Here is a 24,546-nt window from a genome sequence, read left to right on the forward strand (position 1 = left end):
TGTGGAGTCCAGGGGTCCCCAGTGGCCCTTCCGGTTCTGACAAAGTATCAGGCTCCAATCCTGGGCTGAAAGCCAATGATTAGACGCCAAACCCCCTATTATGGGTTGAGTGATGACCCTGCAAAATTCACAGGTTCAAGTCCTCGACCCCAATACCTCAGAATGCAGCCTTATTTGGAAGGAGGGTTATTGTAGATTTAATTAGTTAAGATGAGTCATCCTGGAGTAGGGTGGGGCCCTAGTCCAATAGGACACAGGGAGATGGCCATGTGAGGACTGGGGTCTGCTGCCATAAGCCAAGCAAGCCCAAAAACTGGGAGACAAGTCTGGAACATGGAACAGATCCTTCCCTCATGGCCCCCTGCCAACACCTTGATCTTGGACTTCTGGCCTCCAGAATGTGAGACAACACATTTATGTTATCTAAACTCAGTTGGTGGAGGTGCTTGGGGGGCTCAGTCAGTTGAGCATCTGCCTTCGGCTCAGAGGTCGTGATCCCAGGATCCTGGGATCGACACCCACGTCGGGCTCCCTGCTCAGTGGAGAGTCGGCTTCTCCCTCTACCTGCTGCTCCCCCCGCTTGTGCTCACTCTCTCTTCCTCAGACAAATAAATAAATAAAATCTTAAAAAAACTCAGTTGGTGGCATTTTGTTATGGTGGCCCCAGCCATCTGATACACCCCCTCACCCCCTCACACCCCGGTGCCCAAATTGATAAGTCAGGAACCAAGGGGCAAAGGGCGCAGGGCAGCCCAGAGTAGGGACCAGGGGGCCAGAACGGGGCAAGGCAGGGCTCACGGAATTCAGTGGGAGCCAGAGGGTAGGGGGGTCCCTTTGAAACCCATGTCTAAACCTCCAAAAATCGGAGCCCATATTTACATTTACACGCATGCAATGTCTGTCAGTAAGAGGGATTTTTTTCCCTCCCTCTTCCCCCTTTAATTAAAAACTATAAATGCCTTATCAAAAGCCAATTAAAAATACCAACACAGTGCCAAGTGGCAAAAAAATAGCTCAGTACAAATATCCGTTTATAACCCTGCAACAGGCAGTGATGACGCAGCAATTAGAGGCTCTTGGGAGGGAGGGAGGGAGGGAGAAGGGAGGGGGAGGGAGGGGAAGAGAGGGAGGGAGGGAGAAGGGAGGGGGAGGGAGGGGAGGAGAGGGAGGGGGATGGGAAGGGAGGGGGAGGGAGGGGGGATGGAGGGGAGAAGGGGAAGGAGAGGGAGAGAGAAGGGAGGGGGAGGGAGGGGAGGAGAGGGAGGGGAGGGGGGAGGGGAAGGGAGGAGGGGGAGGGGAGGGGAGGAGGGGGAGGGGGATGGGAAGGGAGAAGGAGGGAGGGGGGATGGAGGGGAGAAGGGGGAGGAGAGGGAGGGGCCTGCGGGATGCCAGCCTCAGACTCCTCAGCCCTCTCTGGGTGCACTGGGGGCGGCTGCCCTCCCCCCAGCACACATCTTGGAACTGGGAGCTGAGTAAGCCACAAGGGGACCGGGACCACGGCCCTCTGTGTGGCTGTGCACAGGCCGTGTCCCCTCCCGGGGGCTCAGCTTCAGCAATTCCCGCGGGTTGTGGTGAGAACTCAGAAAACGTGCACCCATTAAGCACCTGAATGTTCCTGGCGCGCAGCAGCTCCGACCCCACCAGCCTTGCCCTCCAGACATCACACTCTGCACCATCCGTGGCTCGTGGCTCCATAACATCCCAGGTTCAAATGCTTAATGCCATTAAGCACTCACTCTGCCAGGCCCCAGGCTTTGCCTTTGCTAGGTGGTTTAACCCACGGGGACCCATGAGCCCTGGGATGACCCAGGCGCAAAGCAACCACTCACCAGTGGACACAGCCATCGAAAGGGCAGTGAAGTGACCCTGGACCCCAGAGTCCTCGTGACCCCAGAGTCCCTACTCTTGTAGAGTCTCCTGCCAATGGGGTGAGCTGCCTGCATAGCAGTGAGCACCCCATTCTGCGGGGACCCCAGTGGGGATCAGGGATCTCCAACTACCCCAGATTCCCTGATTAGTCTGAGCTGCCTCCTTGGCCTGCCTCCCAGCACCGCTCCGGTACGGGATGAGCTCCCAGGCAGTGCCCAGGGCCGCCGCCCCCCACCCCCAGCATCCTCACCACTGGTCCGGGGGTAGGCGGCGAGGGTCCCGTCCTGCAGACCGGCAAGCAGGTGGAAGGCGCTGTGGCTCACGCAGAGCACAGGCTGTGGGCCGGGGCTCCTGCAGGCGGCCAGGCACTGGGTACCCGTGTCCACACTGCCGTAAACCAGGATGCTGTGGGGGAGACCCGAGTGACTCACAGAGCCCCCACCCCCACTGCCCAAGGGCCCTCCTCAGGAGAGGCCTCCCTCCCCTGTCAAGAGGCCTTTGTTCCGCCCTTCCGGAGCCTGGACTTGCCCAGGATCTTTTGAGGATGGCGCCCTCCCCCACACCCCTGCCCCAGGGAGAACTGGAGGGGGCAGGTAAAGGTGCTAAGAAGACTGTCTTCAGCACCACACAGACCCAAGTGGGAACCCAGACATGTCGCCGTCCCGCTGACTGACCCCAGGCTGCTACCCCTCAGTTTCCCCCCAAAATGGGGCAATGATGCCGGCCTCACGGCCACAAAAAGAAATGAAGCACCAACGCGCGCCTCCTCCCCAGGCCCCTCACCTGCCATCCTGGAGCCCAAGGCAGATGGTCGGATGCACTGCAGCCGAGGGGTTAGTGGTCACATGGCTCTCGTCTCCACTCTCCCCCTCCTCTGGCTCGGGAATGTACTCCATGCAGAGCACAGGGGCCGCCAACGGGAAGGACTTGACCGTGCGGGGTGAGGGCCGGTTCAAGGAGAAGATCTCAACCTGGCCCCCTGCACCTTCCTGCCCGCCCCCGACCTGCAGCAGAGACCCAGAGAGGCCATCAGGCACAACCACGAGGGTGGGGACAGAGCTCGGCGCCTGCCTTCCCGGTGACCTGTCCCAAACTTCTACTCATACTGAGGTTGGGCATCAGGAGGAGCACCCCCTTTCCTGCCCCCACACATCCCGCTGTCCCTGAAGGTCACTCTTCCCCAGCTGCCATGGCAACAAGTTAGATTCAGGGCCCAAAGGAACGCAGGTAAGGAGCTAAGGTAGACCAGATACCCAGTCAGCTCTCTATCTCCCCAACTTTAGAGTAAATTTCAACCAACAATAGTGAACATACATCTGTCCCTTTACAATGTCCTTCTCCGTCTTTTTTACCGTTCTACCTCTATGTTTAGCCAATGGTAAGCACTTAATATATACTTGCTGAATAGATGAACAGATGGATAAATGGATGGATGGAAGGAAGGGATAGAAGAATGGGTAGATAGATGAACAGATGGATGGATGATTATATGGATGAGTGGACAGATGGATGGGTGGATGAATGATTATATGGATAAGTGAATGGATGGATGGATGGATGGATGGATGATTATATGGATAAGTGAATGGATAAATGGATCAATCATGGATGGACATACCACACGCTAGATACTGGGGAAACAGTGAGGAACAAATCACCCTCGGAAAGGATATTTGGGATGGACTCTGAAGGGTGAGCCAGAGTTTTCCTGCCTGCATGCCTGGAGACAGGAATAAGCCGGAGCTGGAAGGTGGCCAGAGGGGGGTGAGGTGGGACCTCAGGAAGTCTCTGGGAGAACATAGTCCGTACCATAAAGAACAGAAGGGTGCCTCTCTGAATGGAGAGAGGCTCTGCCAGCAATCCCAGGAGAAAAAAGGCAGGCACGAGAGCTGGGCAATAACCAGCCCTGCTTCCTGACCCTCTGGGTAAAGACCCTGCGACTCAGCTACTCTGCACAGCTTCACTCATTTCCTTCATGGCACATGACCATTTGCAAGAGTCATGCTCGCTTCTTTGTCCCTGGTTTTCTGTTGTCCCTGGTGAAGCTGCGTCTGCCAACTCTAAGCACAAAGCCCGGCACGGAGGTTCCCAGGAAGACCTTCCTGGGTGAAGGTGCACATAATGGGGGCCAGCAGGCAGGCAGCACCCCCTTCCCGGGGCCGTCCTCCATGCTTCTGTCCTGAGGCCAGAATCCCTGGCTGAGCTCGGGAGTGACTTACCCAGAGGTAGCCCTGTGGGAGGGACGTGCTGACCGCTGAGAAGCCCAGCAGGGGACAGCTGACAGGACTGTGGACCAGGGCCCCAAGCTGTGGAGACACAGAAGGCACACATGGGACTGAGCATCAAGGCGTCGGAGATGCTAACGTTCGGCAACAGGACCTCTGTCTGCACGACCACAGATTTCTTGGCCCCACGCAGGTCCCCAGTGAGAATCCCTGGGGACGGGCAAGCGACAGGGTTCACAGGATCTCCAGGCAATACCAATGCACTCACATTTAACCAGCGCTCTCCTAGAACCTTCTGGCTAGGAGGCGCCTGAATGATACCCTGGGCCAGCCACCGATTTTTCAAACTAAGCAACATCTGGATAAGATTTGACGAAAACCACTAACACCCACCCCGCCTTATTTTACAGATGGGGAAACGAGGCCCACAGTGGACACATGATTGCCCTAGGCCACAGGAAGATGACGAGGCCCGGCCCGCCCCAGCCTCCCTCCTAGGTCTCCCTGCATTCCTCCAGAGAAGCACAGTGGAGGAAGGAAGGGGTGCTGGACATCTGGTTCCACCCTCCTCAACAACAGAACCATTCTGCAGACAAGCCCTCCAGCACCAGAGGGCTGGCGGGCTTGTGCAGGCTGCCTGCGGGGGCCAGGGGCTCCGTCTGTGACCGGCTGTCGTCAAGAGCTACTGGCTGCTTGCTCCTCCTGCGTCTGCTGCCCCAAACCCCAGGCCAGATGGCTCTCTGGGGCCTGTTCTCTGAGCTAGACCCCACCAGTCTGTCTCAGGCCAGGACAGCAGTGCGAGGAGGTGGCCTGGCCCTGTCACGGACCCTGCCGGAACCCCTGGCCAGCAGGAAGGGGAAGGAGGCCGAGAGGGGACAGCTGGAGGTGCCCCAGGGAGGAATGCAGCCACCCCTGGACTTTGCTGGGCAGGTGCTGCCCTCTGCTGGCGCTGCGGCCCTGGCTGGCCCCAGCCGTGCAGATGTTCTAACAAAGTGTCCAATGGCTGAAGGTGAAGAAGCCCAGAGAGGTCACCTCATCCAGTCCCCTCATTGAGGAGCTGGCAAATTTGAAGTTCAGGGCGTGGGGAGGGGAGGCGGAGGACACGACTGGCTCAAGGTCACACAGCAAGTTGGCAGCAGAGTCAGGGCTGGAATTCCGCGTTCAACTCCCAGTCCAGCGCCCTTCCCACTCTAGTTAAATTCTACCCAGAGGCCAGGCTGCCCCATTGCAGGCCTCCGCGTTCCCGGCTCCCACTTCTGCGAGGCTGGGAGCACAGGTCCAGGCGCCCAGAGCAGGAGGCTCCCCTCGCCCTGACCCCCGCACCCCCGAGCACCCTCAGGCCCCCGCTCCTAGTCATTTTGCTTCATGGTGGGCCACATGCAGCTGAGGCTGCCCAGCCCCTCCTGCCAGGGACCCGACGTTTCCATGGCAACTCCAGGGGGCCCGGATGTCAGCTGCGCCCACAGAGCCCAGGGCCAAAGTGATGGCAAAAACTGAAATGGCTCCTTGGACCCAGGAGTCCCATCTGTGCCAGGAAGCCGACTCTCCCAAATCAAGGTGCCCTGGGCAGTGAAGAGGAGAGCGGCTCGGGGCTGGAGGACGGAGACAGGCTGTGGGTGCAGCCAGCCCGGGCTCCAGTCCCAGCTCAGCTGCTACCAGCCAGTGACCCCACAAGCCAGTTCCTCATGGTCGTGGAGACCCTGAAGCCTCGCCAGGATGGTCGCGGGGACTAGAGAGGCAGACATAACGCACTTGGCACGGGGCTGGGCACTTCTGTGGGACGTGCTGCTGGCCCTCTATGTGCGCCACCTTGTCTTGTCGGCAGCGCCATGCCAGGAGGGGTGGGCTGGGGCAGAGCTAGGAGGAAGGGGACCCCACAAATAGCAAGCAGCTCTGGCTAAGGAGAGCCAGGACAGAGGCACTCAGCCAGCATGCTGAGGCCTAAGCGAGCCTGGAGCAGACCCTCTGCAGGTCTGGGCTGCAGCCCCCGGCCCCCCGAGGCGCTACATCGTAGAGCACCTTGGCCCCCTTTCCCAAGCCCGTGTCCCCAGGCAGGCCCCCAGGCTGGACCGCGGCTCACGGCGGGGGGACACTTTTGCACTGAGCCGTCCCCTTGCCCTCCTGCCACCCCTCCAGGGACAGCCTCCAGCGTGGATGGGTGCCACAGGGGTGCTGCTGGGGTGACAGTCAGCTTGGAAATCCTTCGGAACAGACACTCGCGTCTTTCTGGGGGCCAACATGCCCTCCAATCTTTGTTTCCATCTCGAACACCGCGTGCGCGCCACACATCAGGCTAGCCAGGGTCTGGCGTGAATCACACCGTGTGCTAAAGCAGATTCCCAGTGTCACACGGCTGGCATGTGCAGAGCTGGAGCTCCAGGCCAGGGATGGGTGCGCCCCGATGCTGTCCTCTTGAGGAAGGCCTCGGTGTGGCCCAGCCTGGGCGCCGGCCACCCATCAGCACAGAGAAGAGAAACGCTCCTTCCTACGGCCCCCACATCCCTGCTCCTTTGAGGGAGAGCACCCCCGCACACCCTCCTCCGGCTAATAGTACAATAGCACTGACCTCGTCTACACTGGGGGCTGGGGCCAGCGAGCCTTTCCTGGAGGGCACACTTAGTCACGGGCTCCCATTAGGCCAGCCGCAGAGCCCGAGTCTGGGGCCCCTGGGACAGGGCCTGGGGAGAGGCCATGGGCCAGGAGGCAGGCCCACACAGCGGCGGACACGCTCACATCTGTTCCCAGGGTGGTTGGACAAGACCTGGGCACTCCGAGGCCCGCAGTCATCTGGGCTGCCCGCACAGCTGATGGGGCACATCTGCCCGGGCTGGGGTGGGCGGCAGGTGCAAGAGGAGTGGAAGTGGTGTCTTGGGACCCAGCAAATGGGAACATGCAGGCTCTAGTAGGTCCCTCAGGAGCTCCACAGGCTCGTTGTCCCAGAAGGCCACTCACATAGGGGGCTCCTCGGGAGATGGCAGGCAAGGGACCTGGAGGTTGCTGAGGATGCTTCTGGCTGCTACGTCCCCAGGCCTTGAGAATTCCATATGAGGAGCTTCTCAGATGTGTGCCCCCAGGTATGGGGTGGAAGACAGCTCCCCAGTCGGGTGGGTTTCTTTCAGGGACGCCCTGGAGGCAGCGGCTTGTCTGTGACCTCACCACCCAGGAGTGATCTGTCAGGCCATGGTCTGAGTCCCATATTCTCGAAAGGACTAAGGCCATCGGGGGGAGACGGAAGTCACCCCGGGGTCAGCCTTCTCCACAGGATGTCCTAGGGCCAGGCGAGCCACAGCCAGGGTGGACCCTGAAAAATTCCAGCTCCACAGACTCCCTGGGAACCCCCTACCCCATGCTGGGAAGGAGCGCACAGGACTCAGCAGGCCTCCCCATTAATAAATGAGGTCTGAAGGCCTACAAAGGCCGGCTTCCCTGAGCCCTACAGAAATGAACAGCATCTGGCCTCCCCTGCCAGAACGACTCAAGAAGACCCTCCTTCCCCAGTGAGTGTGGGCAAGCCCCGCCTCTGAGGGTCTGAGGGCAGTGGGGAGGACCAGAGTTACCGGTGGTGAAGTGCCTAGAACAGAGCCTCCTGAAAGCACTCGCCACCACACTGTTGTTGCTGCCACCCTGGTCGCTGGCCACCGAGCCATGCTGGGAACCTGACCGCACCCCCTAAATCAGGCTGTGGCACGGGGAACATTCCACCACCCCCGACACCACGTCCGGGTGCACAAGCTCAAGAGCTGGGTATGTCCTTCCTGCCCCCTCAGCGCCTGTCTGAACTCTCATCAATGTGGCCAGCCCTACCCCGGCATGCTCCCCGAACGCCTTCCCATGTCCCCTGCCCCTGTCCGCTCCTCTAGGCTCTAGGAATGGGATGAGAAGAAGGAGAGTGGGGCCAAAACACCCCAACATCCAAAGGAATATTATAACACAAATTTGGCAATAAAAATTAATGCAAAAAAAATCCACGATGAACAATCAGTAAGATTTTAAATAAACACAGAAACGAACCCTGCATTGCACAGCCCTGCCCCACCCTAATCCCAGCCTGTTACCCCCCAAAAAGCAGCCAAACCAAGCCCACAACTTGCTGATTTGATGTTGTAAGTATTGCATTAAAATTTCACTCATCGTGATGCTTAGGATTAGGTGAGTGCCCAGCTCGCCTCACCCCAGCCTGGCCCTGCTTCCACCCACACCAAGTCCTGCCACCGCTCAGCGGGACCCCTGCACCGAGCACTGTGTTGGTCTCTCAGTCCCCAGTCTTGCTCTCTCTGGGGCCACAGTTCACTCGCTCACACCTCAGCCGGAAGGACCAGATGATCTTTCTAAAATGTACATCAGAGGGTGCTGGTCCCCTGCATGGAGCCATCCTTGGGGTATCATTGCTCTGAGAATGAAACCCAATGGCGACTAGCCCAGCAAGCTGGCGTGGACCGGTGCACCCACATCAGACCTGATCCCCAGCCTCTCCTCCTAGCTCACCGAGCTGCAGCTTCCCAGACTGCTCCTGACTCTGTGTTGTGCCGTCTGTTTGGGATATTCCTCCCCTGGGCCCGCAAGGGGTCAGAACCTTCTTGCCACTCAGGTCCACCACCTCCTCTGAGAGGCCTTCTCGGCTCCCTAACCATGGAGCCCCATCCCTGTATCCATCCCAGCTAATATAACACACAATCACTCTTCTGCGTTCCCTTTTGTTTGCCGGGGTATTGCTGTCTCTCTCCAGACTGAAAGCTGCAGGAGTGTGGGGACCTTGTACGTTTGGTCACCGCCATACACCCAGTGTCCCACACAGGGCCTGGCAACATTGTAGGTGCTCAAAAATTATACGCAGAACAGACAAATGAACAAACTCATGGCTGAACTGACATCTCAAGGGTATGCACTTTTCACTGTTTGGAGCCCCAATCTACAGCCCAGTCAGCTTGTCTCTTAGGGCTTATGTATCTAGGTCCCAAGCCTGTGCCTCCCCCTCCCCAGAGCTCACATGAGCTCCTCTCTTAGGGAGGAGGATAGGCAGTAAGGACCCCAGAGGGAGCAGTGAGCGCGGGCGGGACATCAGGGACAGGTGACAGCGGAGGGAGTGTGCTAGTGGTGGAATCGGGCGAAGCAAGGTGCCAATTCCTGGACCCATCACTACTGGCTGTGTTTTTAGAAAATCATGTCACCTGTCTGAGCCTTAGTTTCTAACCTGGGAAACAGATCTAGAAACATCTATTTGTGGGGTTCTTACAAATATCAAAACAAGAGAGTGGTGGCAAAGCCCTGGGGGAATGTAGTAGGTGCTTGACAGACGAAGGCATGATGGCCACGGGGCCAGAGCCTGCTCCTGCCTGGCAGCATCAGACAGGGGCCAACCCACAGTCTGGCGGAGCTACTCAGGCATATTCTGGCCTCTCTTATGAGCTGGAGTCATGCCATCAGCTGACGAGATCACTGCTACTTGTTAGCTCTAAGTCACGGAATTTTCCGCTCACTTGACCCACAAAAGGCATCTGTCCCCGTGTTTTTGGTGGGGAAGCTGACTCCTAGAGCACCAAAACGTCTTGACCAACTCCATCAGTAAGAGGTGGAGAAGCTGGGACTGTACCCTGGCCCTCTCCCGCTGTGGGCACAACCTGGAAACCCTGGTTCTCCCACGAGCCACCTTCGTGGTGGGCTCAGCAAGATCCATTCCACTCACCTGCAGGCTGAGGCCCCGGGAAGAGAAGGCAGGGATGCAGCAGGCCAGGATGGGGCACCAGAATGGGGCTTTGCTCTTCTTGTCCTCATCCGGACACAGCCAGCCCGGCTGGTTCTCCTCCCCTACAGCAAGAGGAAGGAGGCGGGTGAAGCTGGTCAGAATCCGAGGACCAAGCGGGCAGTGAGCAGCCCTGCCGAGCCCAGGGGGCCACCCCCAGACCGATGCCTGTCCAGCCAAGATGAAAACCGGCCTTGCTCCATGGTCATGGCCATGCGTCCAAGGCAGCGAGTCGGGAAACCTAAGAGTTGAGTCCTGGCTCACCCACCCTCTCACTGAGCAGCCTTCTGCAAATTCCCCCAACTCTAAGCTCGATTTCTTCACCCATGAGACAGGGGCATAAAAACGCCTTTGTCTTGAGGTTGTTATGAGGATCCAGTGAAACAGTAGATGAGAAAGAGTTTCAAAAATGTTGTGATGCTGAGCACAGTCCAGGCCCTGCTGCCTTAACCTAGAGGTCTAGAGGTGCTTCTGGGGTGGCGGGGGCGGGGAATGGCCAAAAACAAGCCAGAAGACAAAGTGACACAAACATGCTGCTCTTCACCTGGCTCTGATGATGATGGTATGGTCAAGAGGATGACTCTCTCCTGCTTCCTTTGAGACCCACTGAGACCCAGGTGGTCATCTGCCTCCACGTTCCCAGTCTAGCTGGACACTGAGGCCCCAGGGGCCTGTGAGAAGTGCAGGTTCTCAGACCCTGGACTCACATCTGGACATTGCTGTGTTCAAGAGCATCTGCTAAACCACACTCTGCAATGTCTCCTTCACATGGGTCAGGGCTCCCTCACATGCCACCACCTCCAAGAAGTCCTCCCTGACCACCCTGGCTATGATGGCCCCCTCTCTCAGAAACCAGTCTAAAGACCCCATCTTATTTCCCGCATAGCCTTCACCACAATCTAGAATCACTTTGTCTATCTCCTGTTCACCATCTCTCTGCATACGTCTCTAGAACGTAAGCTCAGGGCAGCAGGACCTGACCTGTCTTGTTTGCTGAGGTCTCCCTGGCACCAAGCCCACTGCCTGCACATGGTGAGTGCTCAGGAAGCACGGGTTGAAAAGATGAATGACATGAGGGTGTGAGTGAGCGGGTAAACTACCATCCGTCCCAGAGGATTCTCCCTGTTCAAGAGCCCATCCTTCTCTGCGCTCCATATGGGGCCCACCTTCTAGGAACCCCGACAGCCAGGGCAGGGCATGGTGAAGACACCCACTGTGTGTCCACGCACAGGCACATGTCAGGTCCTACAGGTGTCCCGGGTTCTCGTTTTCACAGTAACCAAGCTCAGTGAGAATCACGATTTTCCCTTTATGGAATGAGACCGACACTCGAGGATGATGTAATTGACTAGGTCATGTGCATGGCTGGTGGCAGAGTCCAGATGAGGACCTGGGTCTGCCGGACTCCAATGCTGTCTCCTGGCAACCAGCCCCCCCCGCCGACTGAGGGGCATGACTGACTCTGGACAACCAGGAGGTAGCTCTGCCCCGGAGAGGGAGAGCCAGAGGATGGCATGGGGCTCCCTGGGCAAGAGGGGTCACTCAATGCAATGACATCAACCTCAAGGGCAGCTGGAGCTTCAGGGATGGGAGGAGACGTCTTCCACAGAAGAGGCATGATGACAGCCTTCCCACCCCTCACGTGGCTACTCAGTGGCCAGGAGGAAGCAGGGACTCGGGCCCAAGCTGGCCCAGCCGAGCAAGGGTCAGCTCCATCCGAGGGGGCTCACCAGTCACAAGGGGCCTCCAGACCGGTTTCCCATGCTAACCACTGCCCCCCACGACAGCCAGAGCCATCCCGCTACACTTCCACTGGACGTCGCCATTCCCACGTCCTTCGAGTCCCATCCACGTGGAATCAAATCCAGACTTTTCCAGGACAGTGAAGATGATCCTTCCCTCCCAGCCTCATCCCTCGGTCCCAGGCTCCACTGCACTAGGCTTTCCTCAGCCACTTACACGAACGAGCCCAGGACGTTCCCTCTGCCTGGAGTGCTGTCCTCCCCACCTCCGGGGCTGGCTCCTCTCCTCCCCCAGGCTTAGGTTATTTGTCCACCTCCTGGGAGCGGCCTCAACTGACCACCACCCACCCGCGCCCCTCCATCGCTTTCTGTCTCAGCCCCTGTTGGTCTGTCATGACCCTGAACACAGTTTCTGGCTCCTTTATTGGCTTGGCTCTTTTTCCTGTGTGTGTGCACGAGTGTGCCTGTGCGTGCGTGTGTGAGTGTGCGTGTGCATGTTGGTCTGTGTGCGTGTGTGCCCACAGGCTCCCCAACCTCGCCTGTGTTCTGTATGAGGAATGTCAATCAAACCTCAATAACGTGGCCTTTAACAATGCCACTGCCACCAGAGGAGGCGGCCTCCCGGTGCCGGTGGTGGCACGAGGAGCTGGGACGAGGTGGCACGGGAGGATGCTCTCTGAGAAGTGAAAGACATCTGCAAAACGGCAGGCACTATGACGTGAACCACCTGCTTCGGCAGAAGCTCCGGCCCGCGCGCCCAGGGCACCCACCCCACCAGCAGTCCAGCAGCTGCACAGTGAGCTCACCCCCCAGCGTCGGGCCCTCCACCCCACCGGGTCCTGGAGGCAGCATCCCAGGAAAGGACAGCTCACCAAGGAGGCGAGGCCGTCGCGGAAAGGGCAGCTACAGCACAGGACAAGCACCATCATAACGGAATGCGCACGTGCACCACACCTCACAGTTTACAAAGCTCTGTCCCCCGTGAGGCCTCATTTCATCCTCAGGGCCACCAGGAGGGGTGGGTGTTGGCATCCCTCTCCTACCCAGAGAACCGGAGGCGAGGGGGACATCCAAGGCTGGGCCCAGGAGGCGGAGAACACACCGATCGCGGGCTGACAGCCCAGACAGCCCACCCTGCAGGGCAGCACCCTTCCCCGGGCAGGTGCGGACATCACGACGCTGCGCTGCCTCTTGGACAAGCCCTTGGACGGTGAATACGGATGGGTGGGACTTGAGTCTGCCCTGCTCTCAAGGAGACCACCGAGAGCCCAACAGACGGCTCAAACGCAACTGCCCCCGTGGGGCGCCACCTCCTTCCTGGAGCTCGGCCCGTGAACATAAAGCCCCCCCATCACCACGCCGCCCGAGCTCCTCTCCTCTCCTTCCCCCCACACCCACAGCCCATCAAGTCCTGGCAATTTATTACGATATATATTTTTTAATGATCTGACCTTCTCCTTCCAGATGGTGCCTTCCCTGCCTGCGATCGGGGAACGTTAAAGGAAAATGGAGTTGTAGCTCCCCATCTGCCACTGCCATTGTTCCTGTCACAAAACCAGGGCGGCTGAGACCAAATTAGAAGGCTGTTGCAGTTGAAAATTGAAAGCCCGCTTGGGATAAGTGACATTAAGAACTGGCACCGTCGGCAGAGCCGAGATTTCCAATTGACATTAAGTGGGGGCTTATTTAGCGCCCAGCTCTGTTTGCCAGCACCCACTGAACACAGGAGCACCCCGTGGGGTGGCGGGGGAGGCTCCGGGGCTGGAGGCCACGGCCCCTTCTGCTCCCCCCACCTCCGCGCCCCCAGAGCCACCCTGCCCGCGGCAGGAGGCTGACTGTGGCAGCTGGGCCCCAGCTGATCCCAACTCAGCCTCTGGCTCCCTCACTGTGTGACACAGAGCCAGAAACCGAACCTCTCTGAGTCTGCTGCCTCCTCCGGAAAATGGGGGAAATTATTCCAACCATTCAAGGGTCACTGTGAGCGCTGGAGGGAAAAAAGATTCAACGCCTAGTATATGCCAGGCCCTCAAGAAATAGATCACTGTCCTGGAGGTGAGGAGTCTGCCTAACCGCAGGCTTGAGGGCGGCCACCCCACCTGCACCAGGCTGAGCCGCTGGCCCTGCCCTGCCCCTCGATCCCAACCTGCCTCCCGAAGTCCTCCCACGCTCAGTCCCAGTGCTGTGCTTTTCCTGCCACCGCTATGGGCGACACTCCGGGGTGGCAGCCCAGACCGCCCTTCTCTACGTTCCAAATCCGAGGCTGCCCTCAAAGGCCCTCTTACACCTCCAGCGCCACGGAGATGCCGCTGGCCACGGCCAAAGACGTGGGGGCTGGCGGGACATGGGCACCCTCCTTTTCCAAACACCGGCTCGCAGAGAGAGAGAGAGACACCGGTGCCCAGGGAGGCCAAGCAAATGGCCAGGGTCACCCAGCTGGGGTAACACTGCTCCCAAGGGCAGACCCACTGCTGCAGCCTGAGGGCCTGGGCAGGTCTCAGCGCCCATGTCTGCACTGGTTGAGAGTCAGTGGAAAGGACAGCTGGGGCGTGCTCAGGGCCACACTCAGGATCCGTCACTGGATCGTCGTCAGGGGAAGCAAGGGGGACACTGTGAGGAATGAGGGCTGGACAACTAGCCGTCCGAGCTAGCAAGGGAGGGCCCCCCGGGTCGCACCCTGTGAGGATGTGTCCCTGTGAGCTTGGGACCAGCCCGCAGCCTGCCTGGCCCAGGTCCTTGGGAAGGTGGGAATAAGGAGGGGTGCAGTGGGAGAGGCTCCAGGGACCCAGGGGCTGTAAGAGCCACGAACGCAGCACTTGAAGAGCTTCAGGTGAAGGGACACAGGCAGGGAGCACTGGAAGCCCACAATCATGCCTCTTCCTTCTCTGGGGCCTTCCATCTGCAACCCTTCCCTGGAGCCTTTATGAATAGGAGACTAATTGGCAGAGGGGTGGGAGGGTGGCCCGGCCCGTCCCTGTTCTGCACTGAATCGTGTGCGACCTTAGACCAGTCACGTACCCATCAGTGAGAGCAGGCACCCCCTTGTCCTAGGAGCTTCTCCCACAGGCCAGGCACTGGCCATCCCAGGAGCCTACCACACTGTCTCCCCACATGTTAACAAGAGCCCTGTGATGGGGGCACTGGCATTATCCCCACTTTCCGATAGAGAAAGGCATCTAAAGGTTAAATCATTTGCCGGAGATCACAGAGCTGGGAAGGGACAGAGCCGGAAACTGACCCCAGGCAGCCCGGATCCATTTTATTAGGCCCTAAGATCCCAAAATGTAAGAGGGGAGAGGACCACTGGAGCTCTAGTCCGACTCACCTCCCAGAGGCCTTTCCCCAGACCACATGGCACAGTAGGGGCCCCGCTGGGATGTGAAGCAGGTCCCCAGATTCCCCAGGGCACCCTGCCCTTTCCTCCCTAGGGGCAGAACTGACCCCCCCATTCCGGATCCCAGGCACCCCCCAGTCCAGCTCTCTCTTTCTTCAATGTTTAGTGGATTATGATCTCCGTACGTGGTAGTCAGCAAAACAGAAATACAAAAAAAAAAAAAAAAGAAAGAAAGGAATCACATCCTTTGTGAATAAATGTTTTTAACATATTCTATTACTAACAGGCTCGTATTATTCCCCACCCCACCCGACCAAGCACTGCAGATTAAAAAAAAAAAAAAAAAAAACCTGGCAAAATAAAAGGAACAAATTACTCAAGCCCCAGGGGAACCCAGGCATTCAAATAAGATTTCCAATGACTCTCCTTCCATTAAAAACTTTTGCTGCGGGGCGCCTGGGTGGCTCAGTCAGTTAAGCATCTGCCTTCGGCTCAGGTCATGATCCCAGGGTACTGGGATCGAGCCCCGCATCGGGCTCCCTGCTCTGCGGGAAGCCTGCTTCTCCCTCTCCCACTCCCCCTGCTTGTGTTCCCTCTCTCGCTGTGTCTCTCGCTGTCAAATAAATAAATAAATAAATCTTAAAAAAAAAACTTTCACTTCAGCGAAGTCACTGGAGACAAATCAGCTGAGCGCGTCCCCGGCAGCCGAGAGAGGAGAGGCTCACACCCATCGGCCCCTCTCCCTCCAGCGCCACGCCCCACTCGGCAGAGCAGCTGGGCCTCCAACCAGAGACTGACGGGCCTTTTAGAGCAGGTGTACAATCGGCTCAGGCGTGCCCAAGACTGGACTGCTCCGCAGGCCAGCCCAGAGCCATGTCAGCCTTCCCTGGGGCTAGAATTCCCGCGGTTGGCTGCCAAGGCTGGGGCCATCTCCGCTTAAAATCCTCTCTCCTCCCTCTGCAGCTCTCCTGGTCGCCTGGAAACATCCAGCAGAGGCTTGTGCCACGTCAGCACCAGATCAAGGCCTCTGACCCTGGCTTCCCCAAAGCTACCACCTCCTCCCCATTTCCTCCCACCTCCCCATGCCCTCTCGGCACAGTGGACAGAGCCATCCACTCAAGTGGAAACCAGATCAGGATGCTGCCCAGCTCTCACTGCTACAAGGAGTTGCCCATCATGCTCAGAATGAGTTCCATACATCTCGCCCTGGCTTTCTGGAAAAGCTGCCCAACCTTCCCCCTGCCTACTTCTCTCCCCACGATTCATCAGCTCTGGCCACCGCAGGACCTTTGCACTTGCTCTTCCGAAGCCTAGACTGCTTTGCCCAGATCTCTGTTAGCTTCAGATGTCACTTCCCAGAGGCCCTCCCTGACGGCAGTCCTGACCCCCAGGCTCGGTGACAGTCACGTCACCCATCTCTGTCCCCTAAATGGCACCACCTCTCCCTGTTGATTGGTTCTTCATGTAATGTCTATCTGCCCCCCATAAATCATAGCTTCGAGAGCAGGGATCTTTCGGTTTTTGTCATTGCCCTTTTCCCCATGCCCAAAATCACAGTAACTCGTTCCATAATTATTTTTTTAATTGATGAAAGCCAGTGTCAAAGGTCCTGACTTCTTTCCAGAAATGTCTCAAAACCTATAAGATCACACTAAAAACAACAATAATGAAACAAACGAAAAATGTCCCTGCTATGGGCCAGAAGCAGCAAATGGGACTTCTAGTACATCACAGAAAATGGTAGCTCTGATGGGCAAGTACAAATAAAATCATTACAACTTAACGAACGTGGTTTGCAGACAGAAACTCTCCCAATGTGGGGAAGCAGAGGGACAGCGGGTCCAGAGTGCGCTCTGGGGCTGACTGCCCAGGGTCTGAGCACCAGCTCTGCCCCTTCCTGCTGTGTGAGCTCAGGCAAGTCACTGCACCTCTCTGGGCCTCGGAGCCCTCCATTGTAAAAGGGGGTTCACAACAGAACCTACCTCTCAGAATTATCATCAGTGTGAAAAGAAAAAGACGTGTGTAAAATGCTCAGAAAAACGTCTGCCACGTAGGTCGCGCTCTGTAAACATTGTCTTATTTATCTATATGATCATTATGGGGTGCATGAGACAAAAAAAGAGGCCCTGGTTGAGAATCCGTTTACTCTAACCTGCATTGTTTTGTTTTTTTTCTTTTGGTAACAGCTTGATTGAGAAAGAATTCGGTTACCGTAAAACCCGCCCTTTTAAAGTATTCCCGTCAAGGTTTCTAGCATATTCGGCACTACCTACGTTTAGAACATTTCCATCCCACTGAAAGAAAGCCCCTCAGCAGCCACGCCCTCACCACCCTCCCCCAGGGCCCTGACAACCACTCATTGACATCGTCAACTGCCATCACTTTACAGACGGGGAAACTGAGGCTCAGACAAGGGCAGTGACTTGTCCAGGGTTACGAGGCAGAGCCTCAGGACTCAGAACCCTGGCTCCCGTGTTCCTCCACGGCACCGCCTACCTCCAACTCAGAAGCCCCCCTGCCCCACGCATCCACACATGCACACCCCAAGCCTCCCTGCTCCGCACCCCTGTCCCCTGAGGTACTCTCCCCAGGGCTTTACTCACGGAGTCCGATCTTGGCCAAGTGCAACCGGTTGACCCAGGAGATCTTGCTCAGGGGGTTGGGAGTGATGAAGACCACCATGAAGCTGATGGGGCGGCCGGACCTGCGGCGAGAGGGCGAGGAGCGTGAGCGCCCAGAACAAGCTCCTGGCTCTTCCCTCAACCACGGGCACTGGCCATGGTGCCAGCTCAGCTCAGAGCATCAAAGCGGGGCCAGAAAGCCTGGTGGCCCCCCCAAAGCCCCCATCCCCTGGGGGAAGAGTCCCTCCACCCACCGTGACCCCAGAATGGAGGTCCCTCCCTAAAGCCACCAGGCCACGCTCCCCAGCCCAGCCCCCGGCCCCTGGGCTTGGTGCCTAGCGACTCGAGAGGCCAGGGCTCCCCGGTCAGCTTTCCACGGGCCTCGCCAGACACACGTACACATCCGACCGGGCGCGTCTGCGGGGAGGAACGGGCTCCCGCGGGCCTGCTCCCAGCACCTGGCACAGTACAGCTGCTCAGCAAAGGCTTGCAGAATGGACACATGAGTGAATGGGCTTGTGACAGGCTTGGGCAGCTAGAGGTCACTGTTGTCACACTATTGTCCTCTCACCTTGGAGCAGCGGGGCCCCTCAGGGTCCTCTGGGGTCTGTTTTCCACCGGGCGGGGGGGAGGGGGGCCATCCCAGGGGGCGGGCAGGGCCAGTGTCACTAACTCTCCCAAGGGAGAAAGGGGTGCAGGGGCGGGAAGGGGCTGTGTGAGGCCCCCTCAGCAGGGGAATGGCACATTGGCGGGTTGGGATTCCAGCTCAGAGCCCTGCCTCTCTGCCTCTGAGACTCCAGCCTGGAGCCTTGTGTCTTGGGCTCCTGGGCTCAGGGCCCTGCCTCAAACACCAGTGCTCCGATCTTCCCGGCCCTGAAGCCAGGGTGCCTGTAACACTCTGCCCCCCACCGTCCCCCCATCCTTGAGGTCAAACCTGGGCAGTGAGCCACCGCACTGCACCAGCCTAGGCCTCAGGTCAGAGCCCAGAACCTACTCCGTGGCGGGGGGGGGGGGGGGGGGGGCACTATCCAACAACCCCTGGAGCCTCACCGCCCTCATGTGTAAACTGGGGCTCAGACAGCTAGCCTTCCCTATCTCTGCTAGACCTGTCATCAATTCCACAAACATCAGCTGAGGGTCTACAATGGAGCACAAGTGCCAGGGTGGGCATTTGGGGGTAGGGGCCATGCTGGGGGGAGGCTGGGTCCATGAGGAGACCCAAGGCCTGGTCCCAGGGCTCTGCACCGTCTGGAGTGAGGGAAAAGGTCACAGCACAAATGGAACCAACCAACAGCAGAGCATCTCCTAACAGAGGATAGGCTTAAGCCAAGTATGAACCAGTCACTCACTCATTCATTCATTCATTCAATGGCTAATGAGCTGTGCTGGGCAGGGCCCGCAGTGTGTATACACCCACGCCCATGACCACACTGATGAATGGGTCCGCTCCCGGTGCCCTCTCTCCACGTCCCCCCACCACCCATCAGCGGTGGCCACTCCCCATCTCACTTGTCAGGTTTTCCAGGAAGCAGGAGCCTGAGACGACACTTGTTGGCCGAGTGGATCTCCTCCTCCTTTACCCGCATTAGCCTCTGCAGGGCCAGGCACCAGTCTTGAGCCACGGTCATGTTTAGGTTCTAGGGTTGAGGAGGCCAGTGAGATCACCACCCGGCCTGCTGGCTCCCCCAGAGCCACACAGGATCCTCGAGCATCCGGGGGGGCCCTGGGAGGAGAGGAGCTGGGGAGGTCCAGGAGCTCAGCAGGGACCCCTGGCTCAGCCACAGCAGGCGGCCGGCTCCCTGGGCCGCAGGCCCCCAGCAGGCTTCCCAGCCCTCGTTCAGACCCCAGCTGGTACCCCTCCTGTGAGAGGGACAACCTCCCAGCCAGCATCCTCTCCAGCTTTGGGGTGAGGTCCAGGAAGGGGCTGCGAGACTGACTGGTCAGTGTGCAGAGAACAAAACAATCACCACACAGCCAGACCCCACTTAACCCAAATCAGAGCTTCACCCCCGAACCAGAGGCCGCATACCAGACATCTAGGGAGCAGTGGGGAGTTCTAGCTCTCCTCCTGCCTGTGGGACTCAGGAGCCAGGAGCACGCCTGGGGCCTGGGCTAAGACAGGAGCCCTCTCCCACTCCGCCTGCTGATCTGCGCATTGCCCGAGGGAGGAGCCCAGAGCCCAACAAAGTGGGGCCAGGGCTGGGTACCTGGTAGGTGCCGTGCAGCGTGCTGATGAGGAAGGTTATCTGCTCGACCACAGCCAGATCTTTCTGCAGGTCCTGCAGCTCCTGGAAGAGGCGCGGGGGGCCGAAATACACCTTATCTGGGCAGAGAAGAAACCCAACTCAACTTCAGGGGTGGAGGAGGGGCTAACGAGGACCCAAGCATCCATTTACTGCATAAAAGAAGACCTGTCGCCCTGGAGATACGGCACTACAGACACAGAAGGAGACATTACCAGGCTCTTGCCCTGGTGGAGTTACTAGTCGGGGTGGGGGGGGAGGAGGCCCAGATCTAGTCACAGGTAGTCCAGCATCTGGGGTCCAGGCCACTCTCAAAGGGTCACAGGAGGCCAGAAGACTAAGAACCAACTGTGCCTGCAAGAAGTGAGGAACCTTCACAGGGCCAGGCGTGTGGTGGGCTTGCTGCCATAAAGGAGAACAGCATATGCAAAGCACTGTGGCTTGAGGAAGCCCACGAACAGCAAGGTGTTCACAGATGTACTGAGGACCTACTGCGTGCCAGGTTCTATTCCAGGTGTTGGAGAGATAGCTGTAAACAAGACAGAAAGGATCCCTGTTCTTACAGAGCTTATGACCTGGATGGGGGAGACAGGGGCATCAGTCAATTAAGAACCACAACAGATGAAAGGCACTAGGGAGAAAGATACCAGGGCAAGGGCACAGTGAGGGTGCCCGGATCTCTGGGGATGATACAAATGTAGCACTGGGGGCATGGGAGACGAGCAGCAAGAGACAGAGCAGGAAGGAGCAGCAGGCCAGGAGGGAAAGTCCTTGAATGCCGTGCTAGGGAATTTGGGCTGTATTCTCTAGGCCAAGGTCTCTCGAGCTGGGGTCTTATGGAACCCTGGGGGAGGGCTTATTTGGGGTTTTCATTTAGAAGAGTATCTGGAGAACAGATGTACATCCTGAGTCACCTGGATAGAATGACTTTCAGGCCATGTTTTGCTGCATGGTGTCAGGGCTTCCATGGGCTCTGGTAATGAGCACGAGTACCTCAACTGTCACCAGGTAATGAGCAGGGAGCAAGGGGAGACCTGGCAGAGAAGTGATGCACTCACACCAAAAGAGCAAAGACAGACTCTGCAGTGAGCCCAGTGGGTAAGCTGGTGGGCAACGCGGGTCACCACAGGGCACCCTAAGGAAGGGGTACAGAGATCTCAAAAGAACCTGCCCCAGAAGAGGCCCACAGCCACATCGTGAGCAACTGGGTTCCAGCAAAACAACATCATCCATCACATTAAATGAATGCTGTTAATTTGAATTTTATTGTTTTGTAGCTTCTTTTTTATCCCACTTGTGATTTTGTTTTGGTTTTACGGTTGTTCAAGGGATATAAGCATCACGAGTTTTTCATACCTAGTCTTATATTTGCACATATTCAAATAACAACGTGATAAAAAATCATTCAAGGCCAACTAGGGTTCAACAAGAATGCTTTCTTTTCCCCTTGAAGGGAGTCAGGCCACGTAGTACTCTCGTTTGAGAAACGTGGCAGTGAAGGAGGGGCCCCAAGGTGGTTGGGAGCAATAAGGTGGAGTCAAGCTAGGGCTGAAGGCGCCTCTGGGGAAGACAAATGGGGCCCTTCGCTGGGGGCTTCTGGAAACCGTGAAATAGCCCTTCCTGCTCACAGACCCAGGGGAAGGGGCCCAGTACTTGGGAGTAGGTGCAGCCGGCCAGCCCCGCCCTCCGAGGGCAACAGGGCATGGTGCCACCACCCTCCCAGTTGCCAGAATTGCCCAAGACCCAGGGAGGTACCCTCCCAGGTCAGGCCCTGGACAGAGCCAGGCCGGTGGGCAGGTGGACATGGAAGCCAGAGCCTGTGGAAGGGACCTTCCGCCCAGCTCCTTCCTGCCAGCCCTGCAGCTCAGCACCCTCCCTTCATTCAACAAACAGCTGTTAACATCCCCTGTAAACCAGGCCCTGAAGGAGGGCTGCTGCCGAACCCTCCCAGGGAAGGTGACCATAGAACTGGGCCTTGAGAGCCCAGGATGGGTGGGGGGGTGGCCTGGCCCAGTCCAAAGGAATCAGGAAAGGCTTCTCTGCAGAGGTGTCATCTGAGCTGAGATGAGTAAGTAGGACAGCAAAAGAGTCTGCAGAAGGGTGGAGGCTGGGAGAAGGCCCTGGGGCAGGAGGAGGCTCTGCCCCTCAGGAACTGAGAGGCCGGTGTGGCCAGCCTGGGGAGGGCGGGGCGGGTGGGCGCCCCCCGCAGTGGTGCGTGGGGGCCAACGAAGACCTGGGACTTTACCCTGAGAGCAAGGAGAAGCCACGGGTGGGTTCGGGGTGGAGGGTGACACACACACAGACCTGATCTGCATTTGGATGGAGGATGGACAGGAAGGGGGCAAAGGCACAGGGAAGGCCCGCAGCCAGGAAGCTCCTGCACCAGACCGGGTCTGACGGTGGCGGCCCCCGCGGAGATGGACGGAGGTGCACCGCTGAGAGGCTGCCCGGCGCCACTCCCTCCGCATTCTCATTCCTCTCGTGCCCAAAAAGTCGGAGCCTCACAGCCCTGAGCCTGGTCCCTGAGGGTCGAGGAGCCTACCGGAGTATCACCTGGGCCCCTGACTGCACAGAGAGGGAAACTGAAGCCCAGAGAGGAGGGCCATCCACTGAGGTCCCGTAGGAGGCAGGCGATGGTCAAGCAGGGACTGAAGTCCCGCTTTGGAACTCAAAGGCATTGTGCATGCACGCTCGTGTAGGCACACAGGTGCACAAGGGTGTAGGGGTGGGAGGGGCAGGGACAGTGTCCCGTGCACGAGATGGAGGTGTGACTCTGGAATGTGCACGAGCAGCTGGGGGTCTGGGTGTGCGTCTGTGTGTAGTGTGGGGCTGCAAACCAGCCAGAGCCTCTTGGCCAGGTGGCCCATCGGGCTGGGGTTCCCAGACAAGGACTACAGGCCTGGGCAGGTGCCCCTCCGGCAGCAGCGGGGCGGGTACTCACTCTGGGCTTGGCCCACGGCGGAAGCCTTCTTGGCGCCAGCATGCTGGATGAGCACGTTGTCCTTGTCGTAGGAGCCGCTCTCCTGGCCCACCTCTACCACCTGCACCTGGGGCAGCGCCGTGTTCCACTTCACCACGTACTTGGGCCCGAGGGGCACCAGGCTGCTGATCTCCAGCTGGCCCCTGCCAGGACAGATAGGAGGAAGCCCTGGAGAGCCCGCAGCAGCCCAGGCCCAGGGCAAGCCCGGAGCACACTCCTCAGCACACCAGCTCAGCCAGGCCCCTTGCAACACAAGCACCAGACCTCGGGCCAAAACCAAGTTAGGCAGAGCAGAGAACCATCAATGAGGCAGAAGCCCTGGGGTGCCCAGGCCCCAGCCCAGATCCAGAATCACATGCCCCGAGGCCCCGAGCCCCCAAACCCCTACCTGTGGTTGGCAGGCCTGAGGAAAAAGACAAAACAGAAAGGAAGGTCATTCCTGTTATTGAGTGATTTCTAGGGGGCTGAGACCAATGGGGGCCAGCCACAGGGCTGGGCCAGGTGTAGGCATCAGGGACCATAGGAGGGCCTTCTCCCCAAGCAGGCCGCTGGCCTCCAATCACCTGCGATTCCCACAGCGGCCCTGCTAGGAAGCTTGTATTATTCCAGACGAGGACACCAACAATCAGACAGGTCACATGACTTGCGCCGAATCACCTAAGCTGATCCCCCAACCCCCTCCCCCCAAAGTGGGCCACTAGCATCCCCATCACAGCTCACACCAGGCTAGGCCCTGAGCAGCAGGGGGCAGAGCAGGTGTTCATCAGATATGGTGCCTTAAAAATCACAGTGCTGGTATCAGGGAGGGAGGGAGGGAACGAGATAGCCTTAAGCACCACCACACTGATCTGGGACACAAACTTCCTTGTCCCAGTCCCCTATCAGTGCCAGGTCTCCTCCAGACCTGTGAACTGACATAAAGTAAGGGCCCAATAAGTCTTTGATGGGTGGGTGGATGAATAGATGGATGGATGGATGGGTGGATGGATGGATAGATGGATGGATGGATGGGTGGATGGATGGATGGATGGATGGGTGGATGGATGGATGGGTGGGTGGGTGGGTGGGTGGGTGAGTGGATGGATGGACGGATGGACGGGTGGGTGGATGGATGGATGGATGGATGAATGGGTGGATGGGTGGATGGGTGGGTGGATGGATGGATAGATGGATGGATGGATGGGTGGATGGATGGATAGATGGATGGATGGATGGATGGATGAATGGGTGGGTGGATGGATGGATGGATGGATGGATGGATGGGTGGGTGGGTGGGTGGATGGATGGATGGATGGATGGGTGGGTGGGTGGGTGGATGGGTGGAGGGTGAGAGAGCCTGGGAGTCCCCGGACGGCCCTGCATGCTCCTGTTCCAGGGTGCATGAGCCACAGCGATGGAGACTATCCCCAAATCCACTCCATGGCCGTGCCTGCACCAGCCGACTCTGGGTGTGGAGCCCACATCAGGCCCACAGGCGTCCCCCACTGTACAGGTGCTCCAGCTGAGGGGTACAGGGGATGTCCCTTTGGATCTCAGTTATCGTCACCATATTGGTGCTTCTGTGATGATTTTTAAAGTGCTGTCAAATATTGAGAGCAGAGTCTGCTCCACTCAAGTAGCTAAGAGTCCCAGCTGGACAGGTCACAGCTGTTCATCTGGGCACCATCCCTCGGCCACAGGGCCCAGCAGGGGATGCAAGTGAGCAAATGGGGCCAGGTGGGGACCATGAAGCCCAGCAGAGCACAAGCCCTAGTAAGGAGGCCATGTGACCCAGCTCCGGGCCCGTATGGCCCTG

At 58.2% G+C, this 24,546-nt stretch overlaps 1 protein-coding gene across 10 annotated transcripts in view; it reads right to left on the reverse strand.

Moving 5' to 3' along the window:
* Nucleotides 1-24,546, reverse strand: part of ARHGEF10L (Rho guanine nucleotide exchange factor 10 like) — a 144,190-nt gene that overhangs the window by 37,293 nt on the left and 82,351 nt on the right. For 6 of the 10 annotated variants that reach the window (XM_078073740.1, XM_078073739.1, XM_078073744.1 and 3 more), the window contains 9 exons: nucleotides 23,140-23,154; nucleotides 22,713-22,894; nucleotides 19,736-19,851; nucleotides 19,038-19,165; nucleotides 17,511-17,611; nucleotides 9,778-9,899; nucleotides 4,089-4,175; nucleotides 2,653-2,873; nucleotides 2,120-2,274 (listed from right to left, as the gene is read on the reverse strand). In XM_078073740.1, the coding sequence (XP_077929866.1) occupies nucleotides 2,120-2,274; nucleotides 2,653-2,873; nucleotides 4,089-4,175; nucleotides 9,778-9,899; nucleotides 17,511-17,611; nucleotides 19,038-19,165; nucleotides 19,736-19,851; nucleotides 22,713-22,894; nucleotides 23,140-23,154 (1,127 nt within the window). The remainder of the gene's footprint in view (nucleotides 1-2,119; nucleotides 2,275-2,652; nucleotides 2,874-4,088; nucleotides 4,176-9,777; nucleotides 9,900-17,510; nucleotides 17,612-19,037; nucleotides 19,166-19,735; nucleotides 19,852-22,712; nucleotides 22,895-23,139; nucleotides 23,155-24,546) is intronic. The other 4 variants (XM_078073745.1, XM_078073742.1, XM_078073741.1 and 1 more) reach the window with 1 other exon arrangement.

Source organism: Halichoerus grypus, chromosome 5 (assembly GCF_964656455.1).
Source record: "Halichoerus grypus chromosome 5, mHalGry1.hap1.1, whole genome shotgun sequence".
Taxonomy (NCBI): Eukaryota; Metazoa; Chordata; class Mammalia; order Carnivora; family Phocidae; genus Halichoerus; species Halichoerus grypus.